This window comes from Carcharodon carcharias, chromosome 14, assembly GCF_017639515.1.
Source record: "Carcharodon carcharias isolate sCarCar2 chromosome 14, sCarCar2.pri, whole genome shotgun sequence".
NCBI classification, from domain to species: domain Eukaryota; kingdom Metazoa; phylum Chordata; class Chondrichthyes; order Lamniformes; family Lamnidae; genus Carcharodon; species Carcharodon carcharias.
In genome coordinates this window covers 125969243-125986247 of record NC_054480.1, presented here as the reverse complement: position 1 = coordinate 125986247, position 17005 = coordinate 125969243, and the positions used below count along the sequence as shown (strand labels likewise).

Sequence of the window (17005 nt, the reverse complement as noted above, 5' to 3'; positions counted from 1 at the left end):
TTGAACGTGGGAAAGGCAGTTCTATTTGTGCTGATTGAACACTGTGGCTCCCTTTGGCCACCCCCTTCTCTTTGTTAAGTTGGAGTGTTCAAACAGGTGAAAGAGTAATGATGTCTTCGGATTGGAGCACTGTAACCTATGGTTACGGCAGGAACCGGACAGTAGCCAATGACGAAGAGGCTGAGTATTCTGACCCGCAGAGGCAGATGCTGCCCTCACACTTGATGTCAAACACAGAGACAAGCACCAGCAACGAAAGTGACACTTTCAGAGCAATGGGTGAGCCCCCTCCTTTGCCCCTACAGTTGCCAGTGGGTGAACCAGAAACAGAGATGCCCGTGCCCGACATCAAACCAAAGAGAAGATTCATCCCCGACTCTTGGAAGAATTTCTTAAGGGGCCGCCATGGGCGTGCGAAGCAGATGTTCAACTTTAAATTGGCATGGGGAGTGGAGGAGGATTCACCCCCAGTGTCACCTCTTCTGAGCCGGCGCAGGACCGCATCGATTGGCAGCGGTGCCTCTGAGGAGGATTCCCAGCAGGCAGCCAAAAATAAGAACTCGAGGATGTTCGATTGTGGGACATGGACAGAAAAGGAAATGGAAGCAGGAACAACATTTCGGAGTGATTTCACGGAGAAGCAGCCCGAATCAGCCCAGAGCTACATGGAGAGAGTTCACGTCTATCAGTTGAAACATGCTTACATGAAGTCGTGGCCAGGGTTGCTGCGGGTACTGGGAGTGATAGAGCTGCTCTTCGGAGCAATGGTGTTTGCCTGTATATGTGCATACATTCAGAAAGACAACCAGTGGTACAATGTCATTGGGGGATCTTTGCCAAGCTATGGGTTTGGGAACAATTATTACTACAGCGGACCCAAAACCCCTTTTGTCCTGGTCATGGCTGGCCTGGCCTGGATTGTCACAGTGGGACTCCTGGTCTTGGGACTGACACTCTATTATAGAACCATTCTCCTTGACTCAGATTGGTGGCCTCTGACGGAATTCATTATAAACACTTGCCTCTTCTTTTCATACATGGCGGCTGGCATTGTCTACATCAATGGTTTCAGTCTTGAGGGTCTGTGCTATACCATGATGGCCAACAGCCCCCTGTACTACCAGCTGTGTCAGGTGCTGAGTGGGCAGATTGCAGCCGCAGCCTTCCTATTCGTCAACATGCTCCTGTACCTGATCAGTGCAATTGTGTGTCTCAAAGTGTGGCGTCATGAACAGACCAGACGGGAAAGAGAAGCCTTTAGGAACAAGGTACACTCTGCTACATTAGTAGATGAGGCAACAGTGTCTAGTCTTAAGTCACCCGAAGATATTAGCTTGTATAAGGATGGTATTACTTCTGGACAGATAACTCTTGCACCCTGAACCAATTCTTTACAACACAATTTTTGGTAAAAAAGAGAAGTAAACACAGATATACATTGACACAGGACTGAAACGGTTCTTGTCAAGGGTCACAAATGACATCCTACGTGAGTGTGAGCATGGTAACTTTTCCTCCTTGTACTGCTTGACCTGTCTGCAGCTTACATGGTTGACCCCACCATCCTCCTCTCACACCTCTCCACTGTCATCCAGCTGGGTAAGACCACTCTCACCTTTTTCCATTCTTATCTGTACAGCCATAATCAGAAAATCGTCTGCAAAGTTTCTCTTTCCACTCTTGCACTGTTACCCCTGGTGCCCCACAGGGATCTATCCTTGCCCCCTCCTATTTCTCATCTACATTCTGCCCTTTGACAACATTGTCCAAAAGCACAATGCTAGTTTTCAAATGTACGCTGACGACACCCAGCTCTACTTCACCACCACCTTTCTCAACTCCTCCACTGTTGCTAAATTATCAAACTGCTTGTCCAACATCTGGTACTGGATGAGCAGAAATTTCTTTCAATTAAATATTGGGAAATCTGAAGCCATTGTCTTCATTCCCTAGTACAAACTCTATTCCCTCACTACCAAGTCCATCCCTCCTCTGGAAACTGTCTGAGGCTGAACCAGATTATTCATAACCTTGCTAACCTAGTTGACCCAGAGCTGAGTTTCCAACACCACATCTTCTCCACAAGACCATCTGTCTCCACCTTCGTAATATCTCCCATTTCCGCTCTGCCTCAGCATGTCCGCGACTGAAACTCTCATCCAAGCTTTTGTTGTTTCTGGACTTATTTTCAACATTCTTCTAGCTGCAGTCCTATCTACCACCATCCTTAAATTTGAGGTCATTCAAAACTCTGCTTCCCATTTCCTAATTCGCATCAAGCCCCATTCACCCATCACTTTTGTGCTCATTGACCTACATTGGCTCCCAGTCCAGCAATGCCTCAATGTTAAGATCCTCATCATTGTTTTCAAATCCTGCTATAACCTCACCCCTTCCCTTTGTCTGTAACTCCCTCCAGCTCCACAGCCTGCTGAGATTTCTGCACTCCTCCAATTCTGACCTGTTTAGCATCCCTGATTTCCATCGCTCCACCATTGGCACCTTCAGCTGCCAAGACATAGGAATAGGGGTAGGCTATTCAGCCCATCGAGCCTGCTCTGACATTCCATTAGATCACGGCTGATCATCTACTTCAATGCCACTTTCCCGCACTGTCCCCATATCCTTTGATGTCATTAGTCTCCAGAAATCTATCACTTTCTGTTTTGAACATACTCAATGATTGAGCTTCCACAGCCCTCTGGAGTAGAGAATTCCAAAGATTCGTCACTCTCTGAGTGAAGAAATTCCTCATCAGTCTTAAACAGCCTGCCCCTTATTCTGAGACTGTGTTCCCTGGTTCTAGACTCACCAGCTGGGGAAACATCCTATCCACATCTACCCTGTCAAGCCCTGTATGAACTTAGTAAGAATTTAGTAAGACCCTCTGGAATTCCCTCCCTAAATCTCTCCATCTCCTTTCCTCCTTAAAGATGCACTTTAAAACCTACATCAGCACCTGTCTTAATATTATTTGTGTTAATGTCCAGGTTTATCTCCTGTAAAGCACCTTAGAGTGTTTTGCTACATTAAAGGTGCTATATAAATGCAAGTTGTTTCTGTGTTTGTGTCTTTATGGGCAACAAGGGAAAACTGGATTGTGGTGGAGTAGGGTAGGGAGTGAAAACCAGGCTTACTGTTCCTTGTGGTTATCCAGTCCCCTTTTGCTGGAAGATGTGTATGGATATGATGTGAGGACATGATTTGCCAACACTGCGATCCAACGAAGTTTAAGTATTAGGGTTATTCACTCCAATCCACCCCCACGGCTCCAGTGAGCATGTAAAACAATTGCTTTAGTCCATCGGGGCCGAGTTTCCAGTCGACTTAACTTTGTGTTTTCTCTTGTAGCGTAAAACAGGTGCAGTGATTGGACAGAAACGGTCATTCTCATTCAAGCGCATGTCATTCAGAAGAAAGACACCACAGACCCTGGAGGAAGGGGTCACCAAAAACATCCAGCTCTGCTCCAATGGTCCCAGCGCCCTCAACAAATCTATTCCAGCCGGATATATTCCAAAGCCCCTCATCATTCCTGATTATGTAACGTAAGGATATTTATTTTGTTAGTAAACACAAAGTTATTATTAACAGTTAATAATATCTTCACCTGGAGGTCAGTATAACTCCAGTTCTGACCTCTTATTTTCATTGTTCCACCATTAACAGCCAGGCCATCAGCTGCCTGGGCTCTAAACCTGGGAATTCCCTATCTCTCGCTCCTTAAAGCCTATCAAGCTTTTGGTCATCTGACCTAATATCATCTAACGTGTCTTGGTGTCAAATAGTGTTTGATAATCGCTCCCGTGAAGCATCTTTTGACGTTTTACTATGTTAATACTGCTCCGTAAGTACCAGTTGTAGCTGAGTATAACTCAGTAATACCCTCATTTTATCAATGAGTGTAACCCAATTGAACCTTTGCTGCAGGTATAACCAAGACATGTGACAGCATGATGGAGAGTAAGCGCAGAGGCTGATCCATCCCACTGTAAGCTGTACTTTGTTCTCTCGTAGAAAGTACCCAAAGATCGAATCTGGGGAGGAACGAGAGCGTTATAAAGGAGTGTTCAACGACCAGTATGCCGAATACAAAGAACTACACTCTGAGATCTATGCAGCCAACAAAAAGTTCAGAGAGCTGAAGGATCTGATAGAAAAACTGCCTCGATACACAGAGAGTTCAGAGGTCAGTGAACACACAGTTCAGACACAGATTGCTCCCATTTCTGGGTTAGGGTTTACCAACTCTTCAGGATTACCCTGGAGTCTCCAGGAATTGGGTATCAATGTCCAGGACACTGCTGTGAGCAACCAGGGAGAAAACTCATAGAGACATTGTAAGTTTTTAACTTCCTTTGAACACTTTTGCGTATTAGTTGTAAAAAATATTTGAGCTGTGATGAAACCTCTAAGAATATGTTCAACCAGAGGTAGAATCATAGAATGGTTACAACACAGTAGGAGGCCATTCAGCCCCTCCTGCCCATGCTGGCTCTCTGTAGGAGAAATTCACTTAGTGCCACTCCTCCACCTTTTCCCCATAACTCTGCATATTTTTCTTCCTCAGATAAGATCCAATTCCCTTTTGACTGCCTTGATTGAACCTGCCTCCGCCACACTCTCAGGCAGTGCATACCAGATCCTAACCATTCGCTGCATGAAAAAGTTTTTCCTCATGTCTCCATTGCTTCTTTTGCCAATTACCTTAAATCTCTGCCCTCTCGTTTTCTATCCTCCCACCAATGGGAACAGTTTCTCTGTCCAGGCCCCTCATGATTTTGAATACCTCGATCAAATCTCTTCTCAACCTTCTTCAAGGAGAAGAGTCCCAGTAATGCAATCTTTCTACATAACTGAAGTTTAAGCTTTGTGTCGTGCACTGATCAGGACAGATTATGATTGTGCTAAGAACTACACTGAAAACAGATTTAAGATTATCAGTCGGGCTCGTGGTGTGGCTCACTTACGCATGCCTTGACCTTTGTAGACAGAAGGGGCATGTCACGCATAGCGCCTTTGTCAGCTAAACAAAAGCTTGGGGGGAAAGCCATTCCCTGGCTCATGCCTCATGCCTTGACCAATCAGAGTTGGCCTGCCTGGTTTGAATTTGAACAAAAGCTTGGCAGTTAATTGTTCCATGCTGCATTCTCCATGGCAACACCTCTGCTAATCAGAGTCCACTTGCCAACCGATCAATGCTCTCTTCTCATGCAGTATAAATTGTTGTCCCATTTGCTGTTGGTAATTTCCTGTGATCTGTCCTGATGAATGCTAGATGAAAAGCTTTGGCAGCTTGTCTTTGTTTTCAGCAATACTCAAGTTCCATACTATTGAATGATTATTTATAATTGAAGTTCCTCATCCCTGGAAATATTCTTGTGAATCTTTTCTACACTCTCTCTAATGTCCTCACATCCTTCCAAATGTGTGGTGCCCAGAACTGGGCACAATACTCCAGTTGAGGCAGAAAAAGTGTATTATAAAATTTTAACATAATTTCCTTGCTTTTGTACTCTATTCCCCGATGTATGTATAGCCCAGGGTGCTTGGCAACAATTCTCAAGAACAAAGTAAAAACATAGGTAATTTAAATTTTCTCAATAACCCACAATGTACCAACATGTGAACATATGAAATAGGAGCAGGAGAAGGCCATCAGCCCCTTGAGCCTGCTCTGCCATTCAATAATATCATGGCTGATCTGTTTGTGTTTTGAATTCCACATTCCCATCTACCCCTGATAACCTTTGATTCCCTTGCCTAACAGGAATTTATCTACCTTTGCCTTAAAAATACTAACTCTGCTTCCACCGCCTTCTGAAGCAGAGAGTTCCAAAGTCGCACAACCCTCTGAGAGAAAAAATTTCTCCTCATCTCTGTCCTAAAAGGATGATGCTTAATTTTAACACAGTGCCCCCTAGTTCTGGACTCACCCACCAGAGGAAACATCCTTTCCATGTCCACCTTGTCTAGGCCGTTCAGGATCTTATATACTTCAATCAAGTCACCCCTCACTCTTCTAAACTCCAGTGGAAACAAGCCCAGCCTGTCAAACCTTTCCTCATAAGACAATCCGCTTATTCCAGGTATTAATCTAGGAAACCTCCTCTGAACCGCCTCCAATGCATTTACATTCTTCCAAAACTGTACACAGTATTTAAGATGTGGTCTCACCAATGCCCTGTATAACTAAAGCATAACATCCTTACTTTTGTGTTCATTTCCTTTCATAATAAAGCATAGCATTCCATTAGCCTTCTTAATTACTTGCTGTACCTGCATACTAACTTTTTGTGATTCATGCACAAGAACAGCTGGAAATCTATGTATTTCGGAATTCTGTAGTTGTTCTCAGTTTAAGTAATAATCTGCTTTTTTATTCTTCCTGCCAAAGTGAACAGTTTCCCACATTATACTCCATCTGCCAGATGTTTGCCTACTCACTCAACCTATCTATATCTGTCTGCAACCTCCTTATGTCCTCTTCACAACATACTTTCCTATCTATCTTTGTGTTCTCTGCAAATTTAGCTACCATGTCTTCACTCCCCTCATCTAAGTCATTGATATAAATTGTAAAAAGTTGAGGCCCCAGCACAGACCCTTGTGGGACCCTACTCATCACATCCTGCCAATCAGAAGAGGACCCATTTATGCATACTGTCTGTTTTCTGCCAGCCAGCCAATCTTCTATCCAGGCTAAAATGTTACCCTCTACACCATGAGCTTTTATTTACCACAATAATCTTTGATGTGGCACTTTATCAAATGCCTTCTGGAAATCCAAGTACAGTACGTCTACAGGGTCCTCTTTATCCACAGCAGGTGTTACTCCCTCAAAGAACTCCAATAAATGGGTTAAACATGATTTCCCTTTCACAAAACCTTGCTGACTCTTCCTGATTACCTTGAGTTTCTCTAAGTGCTCGGCTATAACCCCCACGACAGACATCAAGCTAACTGGCCTATAGTTCCCTGTTTTCTGCCTCCCTCCCTTCTTGAATAGAGGGGTGAGATTTGCTACTTTCCAGTCTGATGGAACCCTTTCAGAATGTAACGAATTTTGAAAAATCAACACCAATACCTCTACTACCTCATTAGCCAACACTTTTAAGACCCTAGGATGAAGTCCATCAGGACCCGGAGACTTGTCAGCCCGCAGCTCTGTCAGTTTGCTCAATATGACTTCCCTAGTGATTGTAATCTCACCAAGTTCCTCTCACCCTTCCATCCCCTGATTTATAGCTATTACTGGAATGTTTTTTGTATTCTCTGTTGTGAAGACAGAAGAAAAATATTTGTTCATTTCATCTGCGGTTTCCTTATTATCTACAATTAACTCCCCATTGTCACTCTCTAGAGGACCAACACTCACTTTACTTATTCTTTTCCTGTTTAAATACCTGTAGAAATTCTTGCTATCCATTTTACATTTCTAGCTTGCTTCCTCTCATACTCTAATTTTTCTCCTGATTAACCTTTTAAGTCATTCTCTGCTGTTCTTTATATTCTGACCAATCAGCTGTCCTGCCACTCATCTTTGCACAGTTATATGATTTTTCCTTAAGTTTGATGCTTGCCTTAACTTCTTTAATTAGCCACAGATGGTGATTCCTCCCCTTAGAATTTTGCTTAATAGTAGGAATATACTTATTCTGAGTATTCTGAAATATCCCCTTAAGTGTCTGCCACTGCTTCACTATTGATCTATCCTCTAGCCTAGTATCCCATTAACTTCAGCTAGTTCAGCTTTCATGCCCACATAGTTGCCTTTATTAGGTTTAAAATGCTAGTCTTAGACCCACTCTTCTCCCTTTCAAACTAGATGTAAAATTCAATCATATTGTGGTCACTGCTATCTAGGGATGTATTTACCCTGAGGTCATTAATTAATCCTGTCACATTACACAATACCAATTCTAATATAACCTGCTCTCTGGTAAGTTCCAGAACATGCTGCTCTAAGAATCTCTCTCGAAAGCATTCTATGAACTCCTCCTTCAGGCTACAACTGGCAATCTGATTTTTCCAGTTTATATGTAGATTAAAATCACCCATGATTATTGCTATCCCTTTATCAAAAACACCCAATATTTATTTTTGTATACTTTGTCCTACATTGTGGTTACTGTTAGGAGGCCTGTAGACCGCTTCCACTAATTACTTCTTTCCCCTACTATTCCTCCTCTCCACCCAAACCGATTCTACATCCTGATCTCCTGAACCAAAGTCATCTCAAACAATTGCACCAGTGCCATCCTTGATTAACAATGCTACCCCTCCACCTTTACCTAGCTTCCTATTCTTCTTGAATGTAATTTACCCCTCAACATTCAGGACTCAATCCTTGTCATTTTGCAGCCACGTCTCCATAATGCTATCAGATTATATTTATTTACTAAAATGTGCGCTAACAATCATTTACTTTATAATGAATGCTACACGCATTCAAATACAAAGCCTTTAGTTTTGTTTTTTTGTTATCTTTGTAACATCTAGCCTAGATTGTTGGTGTATTCTTAGGTTTTTTGGCTCTGTCCATTCCCGCCATTCTCTGACCCTCATTTCCCATGTTATATTTTGCTCTCCTGCCTTGATGTTACCCCTTAATTTACTACCTGTACCCAAGCTTGATTCCCCTTCACAAAAACAGAATTACCTGGAAAAACTCAGCAGGTCTGGCAGCATTGGCGGAGAAGAAAAGAGTTGACGTTTCGAGTCCTCATGACCCTTCGACAGAACTTGAGTACTCGAACTCAAGTTTTGTCGAAGGGTCATGAGGACTCGAAACGTCAACTCTTTTCTTCTCCGCCGATGCTGCCAGACTTGCTGAGTTTTTCCAGGTAATTCTGTTTTTGTTTTGGATTTCCAGCATCTGCAGTTTTTTTTGTTTTTATCTCTTGATTCCCCTTGTTCAGTTTAAAGCCCTCTCTACATCCCTTGATATGTGGCTTGCTAGAACACTGATCCCAGCATGGTTCAGACTGTCCCAAGGTACAGTCCCTACTTTGTCCAGTACTGGTGCCAGTACCCCACAAACCTGAACCCACTTCTCCCACACCAATCTCTGAGCCACACATTCATCTCCCTAATATTATTTACTATTTGCCAATTTGCACATGGCTCAGGTAATAATCCAGAGATTATTACCTTTGAGGTTCTGCTTCTTAATTTTGACAATGCAGAACCTCTTTCCTTGTCCTACTTATGTCGTTGGTATCTACATGGACCACGACCACTGGATCCTCCCCCTCCCACTGCAAGTTCCTCTTCAGCCCTGAGCAGATGGCCTGAACCCTGACTTTGTTTGTTTGTTGCCTTGCCCACTATGTTACTTTTTCTTTCTCTTCCTTTTTTCTCTCTCTGTCTCCCCTGTCTGTCTTTCATTCTCTTTCTCTCTCCCTTTCTCAGTCTCTTTCTTTTGTGCTCAGTTCAGAGACTCAGTCAAATCCCAGTGAACATATATTGACCAGACAGAATTGCTGTCGAGGTCAGGACATAATAACCATTGAAAAGGCTGTGACTGCTAAGGGTCTGACTTTTGAGTTTTTGCACCGCTCAGTATTGGATGCGATTGTGCCTGATTCAGGTGCCAGGAGTCCGAACAGCTGCAATAATAACACGGCTCCAAAACCCTACACCGATTCACAAATCTTACCATTCTGATATGCATCCCTCCTGAGGAAAGATTCACTACATTATGGTTTTGTGTTGTTGCATTTGCCAGACAGTTAGGAAGTATGTTACTGGCCTCAGAATCCAGGGACAAAGAGAGGGAATGAGCTGGACTTCCAGCTTCTGGAACCAATCACCAACACTCGCTGGGAATTGTGTGCAGTTCGTGAGTGAGAACAAAGAAAAAGACTTGCAAGATCCCACAAACAACAATGAAACAAATTACCAGATGATCTGATTTTAGTGATGTTAGTTAAGGGTGAAATATTGTCAGGACATTGGGGAGGCTCCTATGCTCTTCTGCAAATATTGTTGCTGGATCATTTGTTTCAAGTCCAGGTTCACACCTGGGTGCAGTACCGAGGGAGTGTCGCACTGTCGGACGGTCAGTAGTGAGGAAATGCTGCACTGTCAGAGGGTCAGTACTAAGGGAGCGCTGCACAATTGGAGAGTTGGTACTGACGGAGTGCCACATTGTTGGATGGTCAGCAGTGAGAGAATGCTGCACTGTCGGAGGGTCAGTACTGAGGGAGTGCTGCACTGTCGAAGGGTCAGTATTGAGGGGGCGCTACACTATCAGAGGGTCAGTACTAAGAGAATGCTGCACTGTCAGAGGGTCAGTTCTGAGGGAGTGCCGCACTGTTGAATGGTCGGTATTGAGGGAGTGCTGCAGTATCGAAGGGTCAGTAATGAGGGAGTGCTGCGCTGTTAAATGGTCAGTATTGAGGGAGCACAGTACTGTCAGAGGGTCAGCAGAAAGGGAGCTCTGCACTGTCGAATGGTCAGTACTGAGGGAATGCTGCTCTGTCAGAGGGTCAGTACTGAGGGAATACTGCGCTGTTGAATGGTCAGTACTGAGGGAGTGCTGCACTATCAGAGAGTCAGTGCTGAGGGAGCACTGCCACTGTCAGGGGTTCAGTGCTGAAGGAGCATGACACTGTCGAATGGTCAGTATTGAGGGAGCGCTGCACTTGTCGGGGAGTCAGTGCTGAAGGAGTGTGGCACTGTAGGAGGATCAGTGCTGAGTGAGTGCTACACTGTCAGAGGGTCAGTATTGAGGGAGCTCTGCACTGTCGGAGGGTCAGTACTGAGGGAGAACTGCACTGTCGTATGGTCTACTGAGGGAGCACTGCACTGTAGGATGGTCAGTACTGAGGGAGTGTTGCACGGTAGGAGGGTCAGTATTGAGGGAGTGCTGCACCATCAGAGGGTAAGTACTGAGGGAGCGCTGCACAGTCAGAGGGTCAGTACTGGGGGAGTGCTGCGCTGTCGAAGGATCAGTACTGAGGGCGTGCTGCACTGTCGGAGGGTCAGTACTGAGGGAGTGCCGCACTTCAGGAGGTGCAACTTCAGGTGGATGTGAAAGATCCAGTGGGCCCAGTCTTTGAAGAACTGGGGAGCTCTCCCCAGTGTCTTGGCCAATATTTATCCTTCGACCAATATCATTAAAAATGGATGTCATTATCTCATTGTTATTTGTGAGATCTTGCTGTGTGTAAATTAGCTGCCGTGGTTCCCGCATCATGGCAATGCTGACACTTCACACAGTAATTGTGTTGCCCGTAAACCACTTTGAGATGTTCCAAGGATATGGAAGTCGTGACAGAAATGCAAGCCATTCTTTTCACTCACCATGGGAAAGACTCGTGATTAGTCAGGACCCAGTGTTTGAGGATTGTTTAAGGCCTCACCTGCACCAACTGTTAGCAGCAAATATTTAACAGCTCTCAGCTTTTGTTTCATCGTCTCTAAGCTGCTGATAAGGAGTTGATAAGAGCGAGAAATATTCCACTGATTTCAAAAACTACATGTTGCTGTGAGCTTGAGAGTTTGTTAAAGTATGTTGAGGAGGGGTCCAGAGTGTTTGCTGGAGTGACTGCCCCAACCTGTGGCACACAGCTGGAGGTGCCAACAACCACTGAGGTAGAGGTCCAACCAGCGCCAACAAGTCTCTGATCAGGCAGTGATTGGTGGAACAAAATTCAGCCTTGGATGTGAGTCAGATTCTGCTCTCGCCCAACAGCTACTTTCCAGTTAGGTTAACCGGATCAGGGAACCATGACTGAAATCTTTTGTTTGCACTTCCCCCATCTCCAGCCCTGGTCCTTCGCCAAGGGTTGCTAACATCAATTGTAGCAGTCCAGTAATGCCCCAGCCAAGATCAGCTGACCCTGGTACCTACATGGCCTGCAAGGCTCAATATGATATAGAGCATTACTTTACCCACTGAATCCTCCCAGGGACTCAGTCCCAAACGTTAGTGTGCCTCACTGGGCCATGAGGAGATAGTGTGGAGAGTCTGAGTGAGAGAGGCTGTAAACAAAGGGGGCTGAAGGAACAGATGGTAAGAGGGGTTGTTCTCCAAGGTTCCATGTGCATGGAAATAATGTCAGTGAGCTGATGACTCAGGCGGTTACACTCAGTAAGGACTGAGTCCAGTTCAGGTTTGCAAGCAATGACTGAATGCCCTGGACCAAAGAATCGTCAGCAGGCTGTGCTGTTAAATCCTGCTCCCATCACACTGTGATCCCAATCAGCCACCAACCTTTGCCTCTCCTGTTCCAGGAACACAAGAGGATAATGAAGATTGTTGAAGATTACAAGGAGAAGATCAACGTGAGTATTCACCTTCACAATGGGCAGAGGGAATAAATAAATAGCACTAGTCAGTCCCTTGAGTCTGTTCCACCCGCCATTCAATCAGACAATGGCTGATCTTTATCTTAGCTCAATTTAGAAAATGTTGAGTCAGAGCAGAAAATCACATTGAGGTGAAAGAAAATGAAAAGATGGTGCCCACCTTATAAGGGTTTCTAGAATTGATTCTTCATATCTGATTGGTCAGACTGGCTTTATGAACAATGATATCTGTGGCTGGCTTTGACCAATCATGGACTCAACTCTTACATAAAATGTTTAAATTAATTGGTCAAATGTTTATGTTCCAGATCCAACATTTCAAACCTCACACCGTCTCTATTAGCTGAGTCTATCACAGAGTGAGCTACCTAGAATTAGTGTTCTTTATTAACTGTTTACAGCACCTCCCATATTTGACTTAACTCGGTCTGTTTTGCATTAAATTTTCTCAGAAACACAGAAAATTCATGACACAGAAGGAGGCCATTCAGCCCATCACGTCTGTGCCAGCCTAAAAAGAGACTCCAAACCTAATCCCACTTTCCAACTCCTGGTCCGTAGTCCCTTATATTTCAGCACTTTGAGTTCATATCCAAGTGGTTTTTAAATGTGGCAAGGGTTTCTGCCTCTACCACCCTTTCAGACAGTGAGTTTCAAATTCCCACCAGCCTCTGAGTGCAAAAATTGCTTCTCAACTCTCCTCTAATCCTTCTACCAATTATATGAAATCTATGCTGCATGGTATTTGACCTCCATTTAACAGAAGTAAGCCCTTCCTATCCATTCTAGTCCCCTCGCAATGTTTTACACCTCAATTAAACCTCTGCTCAGCCACCTCTGTTCCATAGAAAACACCCGCAAATCCCTGTCAATTACAGCCCTGGTAAATTTCTCTTTGACACCTCAAAGGGAATGAAGCAGAATATCAGGATAATAATCTAGCCTCATGACCCAAACGGACACCTTAATCCAGATACATCTCACGGCTCATTCACTCAGTATTCCAGGTACCACTGAGTTCGGTAGAGAATTCAAAAAATGATTCCCATTTCTAAAGCACATTTCATAACATGCTAAAGTCAATGAAGTATTTTTGAAGCATCATAATTGTCGTAATGCAGGAAAAGTGGCAGCCAAATTATGCACAGTGAGATCCCATAAATAGCAAAGTGCCAACACCCAGATAATCTGTTTTGGTGACATTTGTCGAGCTACAAATATTGGCCCCGGAACACTGGGAGGAACGCCCCTTTCCTTCTTTGACATAGTGTTATGGGATTCTTAACATCAAACTTTGATTTAATGTCTCATCTGAAAGAAGGCATCTCTAACAGTGCAGTATCCCCTCAGTACTGCGCTGAAAGTGTTGGCCTAGATTATGGAGTAGGATCTGAACCCACCATCTTCTCACTCAAAGGTGAGGAAGTGTTAGCCTACAGCTGGCTCTTTTTTAATTCTTAAAATCCCCTTCAAAGTACATTCAAGTCCTTTCTGAAGGTGTTAATTGAGGCAGAAAGAACTCCTTTAGCTGAGTTTCCGATCCATGTGACAACTGTTCGTCCATCTAATAAAGGTTTATTTTATTAAGCAGGACCCAACATTTGTGGAGAAGAAAGAACGATGCACGTATTTGAAGAATAAGCTCTCATACATCAAACAACGAATCCAAGAATATGATTTCGAATGCAGCTCCAGGGACAGTAACTGAGAGTTTGATTGGAATAATATAGAAGAAAATAAACATTTGCATTTATATAGCACCTTCCTCAGCCATGAGCCATTCTGTAGCACTTTGCAGTCAATAAATTGCTTTGGAATTCTAGTTGCTATTAAGTAGCCATTCCTGACAGTCAATTTTAGTGCAATGAAGTGGCAATGAAGTGTGTTAGCTATGTTACTGGATAAGGAATATATCAACCTCAAACTGAGGGATGACAATGAGGACAATTAGGCATCCAGAGAATGTCCAAATCAGTTTGAGAATTTGGATTCCATTTAAAAGTAGTAAAAGTGACCATGAACCAGTTGAAAAAACTCAACTGAAAGTTCACTTTAAGAGATATAAACCCAACGTCCTTACCCAATCTGGGTCTATGTCTGCCTGTATCTAACAGTGATTGACGCTTTGCCCTTTGAGGTGACCCTAGCCAAGTTGTATCCAGGACAAGTAGGGATAGGAAACAAATGCTGGCCTTGTTAAGGATACCCACTGAGAGCGAGTCAAAAATTTAAATGAAATAAACAATTATATGGGTTTTTTTTGAGTGGTTTTGGTCTTTGGTCTTTCACATTCATCCTAGTAAATACATGGGGCCTAGATTCAATGTCCTACCTGAAATATGACATTGCACTGAAGTGTCAGCCTAAATTACATGTTCAACCTCTAGTTTGCAGCTCACAGTTATGTTGGGTTTCTGTGGTGAGCTGCAGCGCAGCAGGTAGTATGTTCAGCTCTGAGTCACATGGTTGTAGGTACAAGTCCTGCTCCAGGAACTAGGGCCTATAATTCAGGCTGACATTCCCAGTGCCAGTACTTGGGGAGAGCTACACCGTCTTTCAACTGAGATATTAAACTCAGGTCCAGTCTGCCCTCTCAGCTGCATATACCATATAAACTCGAGTAATAGTCCACCCCAACTTTCCAATAGGAGACCCTGCTCTGATGCAGCTTTCTGCCCCACTCTGTGTTCAGAGTAACACAGGAAAGACCAGGGGCTGGATTTTACATGCCCTCACCAGGCGTGTTTTTAGTGGAGGGACACGTAAAATAGGTCAGGGGCCGAGCCCACCCTCTTCCCACCCACCCTGAGCTCATCTCCATAAGACATGAGGTGGACAGGCACCGAAATCAGCAGCCCACCCGTCATATTTAAATAAATAAGCAAGGGTCAACTGAGCTTGTTAACAAGCCAATTGACCTGGGTAATACATTGCCCATGCCATAACACAGTTGGCATGGGAAGTTGGGCAGGAATGGGCAGGCCATTGTGCAAAAAACATTTTAACAAATCAGTGGGGGCAACGCTCCCTAAGATAGTACCCCCCCCACTTTCTTCCACCTGCCTACTTTCCAAAACCCACCACCCCCATTCCCCTCCCCCAAACTCCCTCCCTAAGCTGGCCAATAACCAGACTGACCTTGTTCCAGGATCCATTGGACCTTCTTGGGCAGGTTGGAGCCTGGCAGCACCCACTGGTGAGTTCTGGTGTTGCCGGGGCTGCCGGAGCTGCCAGCAAATCAGATTGGCAGGCAGCTCCTGAGGGTAGGACTTCCTCCCCAGTGAGGAGCACAAGCCCCACTGACAGACAATTTAGCCCACCTGCAGTGTGGTATGGCTGCGGGAGGGCGGGCTGGCGTGGAGCAGGTCCGGGGGCAGAGCACGGGGGTGGGCAAGCCCTGGGATTTCAAGCAAGAGTTTCCTGATCTTTGCGTATCGGTGCTAGATCACAGAATGCAATTTGCTCACGGAGATATCAGGGAATTTTAATGAAAGTTTAATTTCTCATTAAAATGGTGGAAGTAAGAGTGGGACAAGTGCAGTATGCACAGTGTGTGTGAACCACGAGCATATTAAACTTTCCCTCACTGAGCTGTCAGTCATAAACAGCCCTATAACCCCACAGGAAAAGAAAAGGGATTATTAAAATTTTACTTTTTTAGGCTTCCTTCTTGCTCCACTACCCCTGGTGAGCCACAAGCAGCTGTAACTGAGAAAGTGAAAAGCCAGCACAGTTCTCTCCTGGCTGTGTGAGCGACTCAAATCAGTGGTTGAAAGTGAGCCGCTCGAAAACATTACCTGTACAGAATCTTTTGCTTAAAAAAGGGTCTCAAAAATGTGACTTTTACACAAGTATTTATGGTAAAAAAAAAATCCTGTTGCGCTGTTTTGAAGAGTATGGGAGTTCTCCTGGTATCCTAGCTAATATTCAGCCCTTAACCAAAATCACTGAAAACAGATTATCTGGTAATTTATTTCAGTGCTGTTTGTGGGATTCTGCTGTGCACAAATTGGCTGCCACGTACTCTACATTAAGCAGTGACTGCACTTCAAAATTTACTACATTGAAATTCTGTGCCGTGTTCTCAGATTGTGAAAGGCAATATAGAAATGCAAGACTTTCTTTTCTTTTATGACTTCATTCTGGATTCATAAAGTGTAAATTGAAAATAAAAGTGCTGTGCAGTGTCTGCATCAAACAATGTTACCGCAAGGATAGCATGGGGTTAGATAAAGAGTAAAGCTCCCTCTACACTGTCCCCATCAAACAGTACAGGTACAGCACGGGGTTAGATACAGAGTAAAGCTCCCTCTATACTGTCCCATCAAACGCTCCCAGGGCAGGTACAGCACGAGGTTAGATACAGAGTAAAGTTCCCTTTACACTGTCCCATCACTCTCAGGACAGGTACAGCACTGGGTTAGATATAGAGTAAAGCTCTCTCTACACTATCCCCATCAAACACTCCCAGGACAGGTATAGCACGGGGTTAGATACAGAGTAAAGCTCTCTCTACACTGTCCCCATCAAACACTCCCAGTACAGGTACAGCACGGGGTTAGATACAGAGTAAAGCTCCCTCTATACTGTCCCATCAAACGCTCCCAGGGCAGGTACAGCACGGGGTTAGATACAGAGTAAAGATCCCTTTACACTGTCCCATCACTCTCAGGAGAGGTACAGCATA

General features: G+C 44.3%; 1 protein-coding gene across 1 annotated transcript in view; it reads left to right on the top strand.

Moving 5' to 3' along the window:
• The first annotated feature begins 110 nt into the window (after positions 1–110).
• The window catches only part of LOC121287610 (MARVEL domain-containing protein 2-like), a 23749-nt gene continuing 6854 nt past the window's right edge, over positions 111–17005 (top strand). The window contains exons 1-5 of the mRNA XM_041205537.1: positions 111–1308; positions 3443–3548; positions 4018–4189; positions 12244–12294; positions 13910–14018. Of these exons, the coding sequence (XP_041061471.1) occupies positions 111–1308; positions 3443–3548; positions 4018–4189; positions 12244–12294; positions 13910–14018 (1636 nt within the window). The remainder of the gene's footprint in view (positions 1309–3442; positions 3549–4017; positions 4190–12243; positions 12295–13909; positions 14019–17005) is intronic.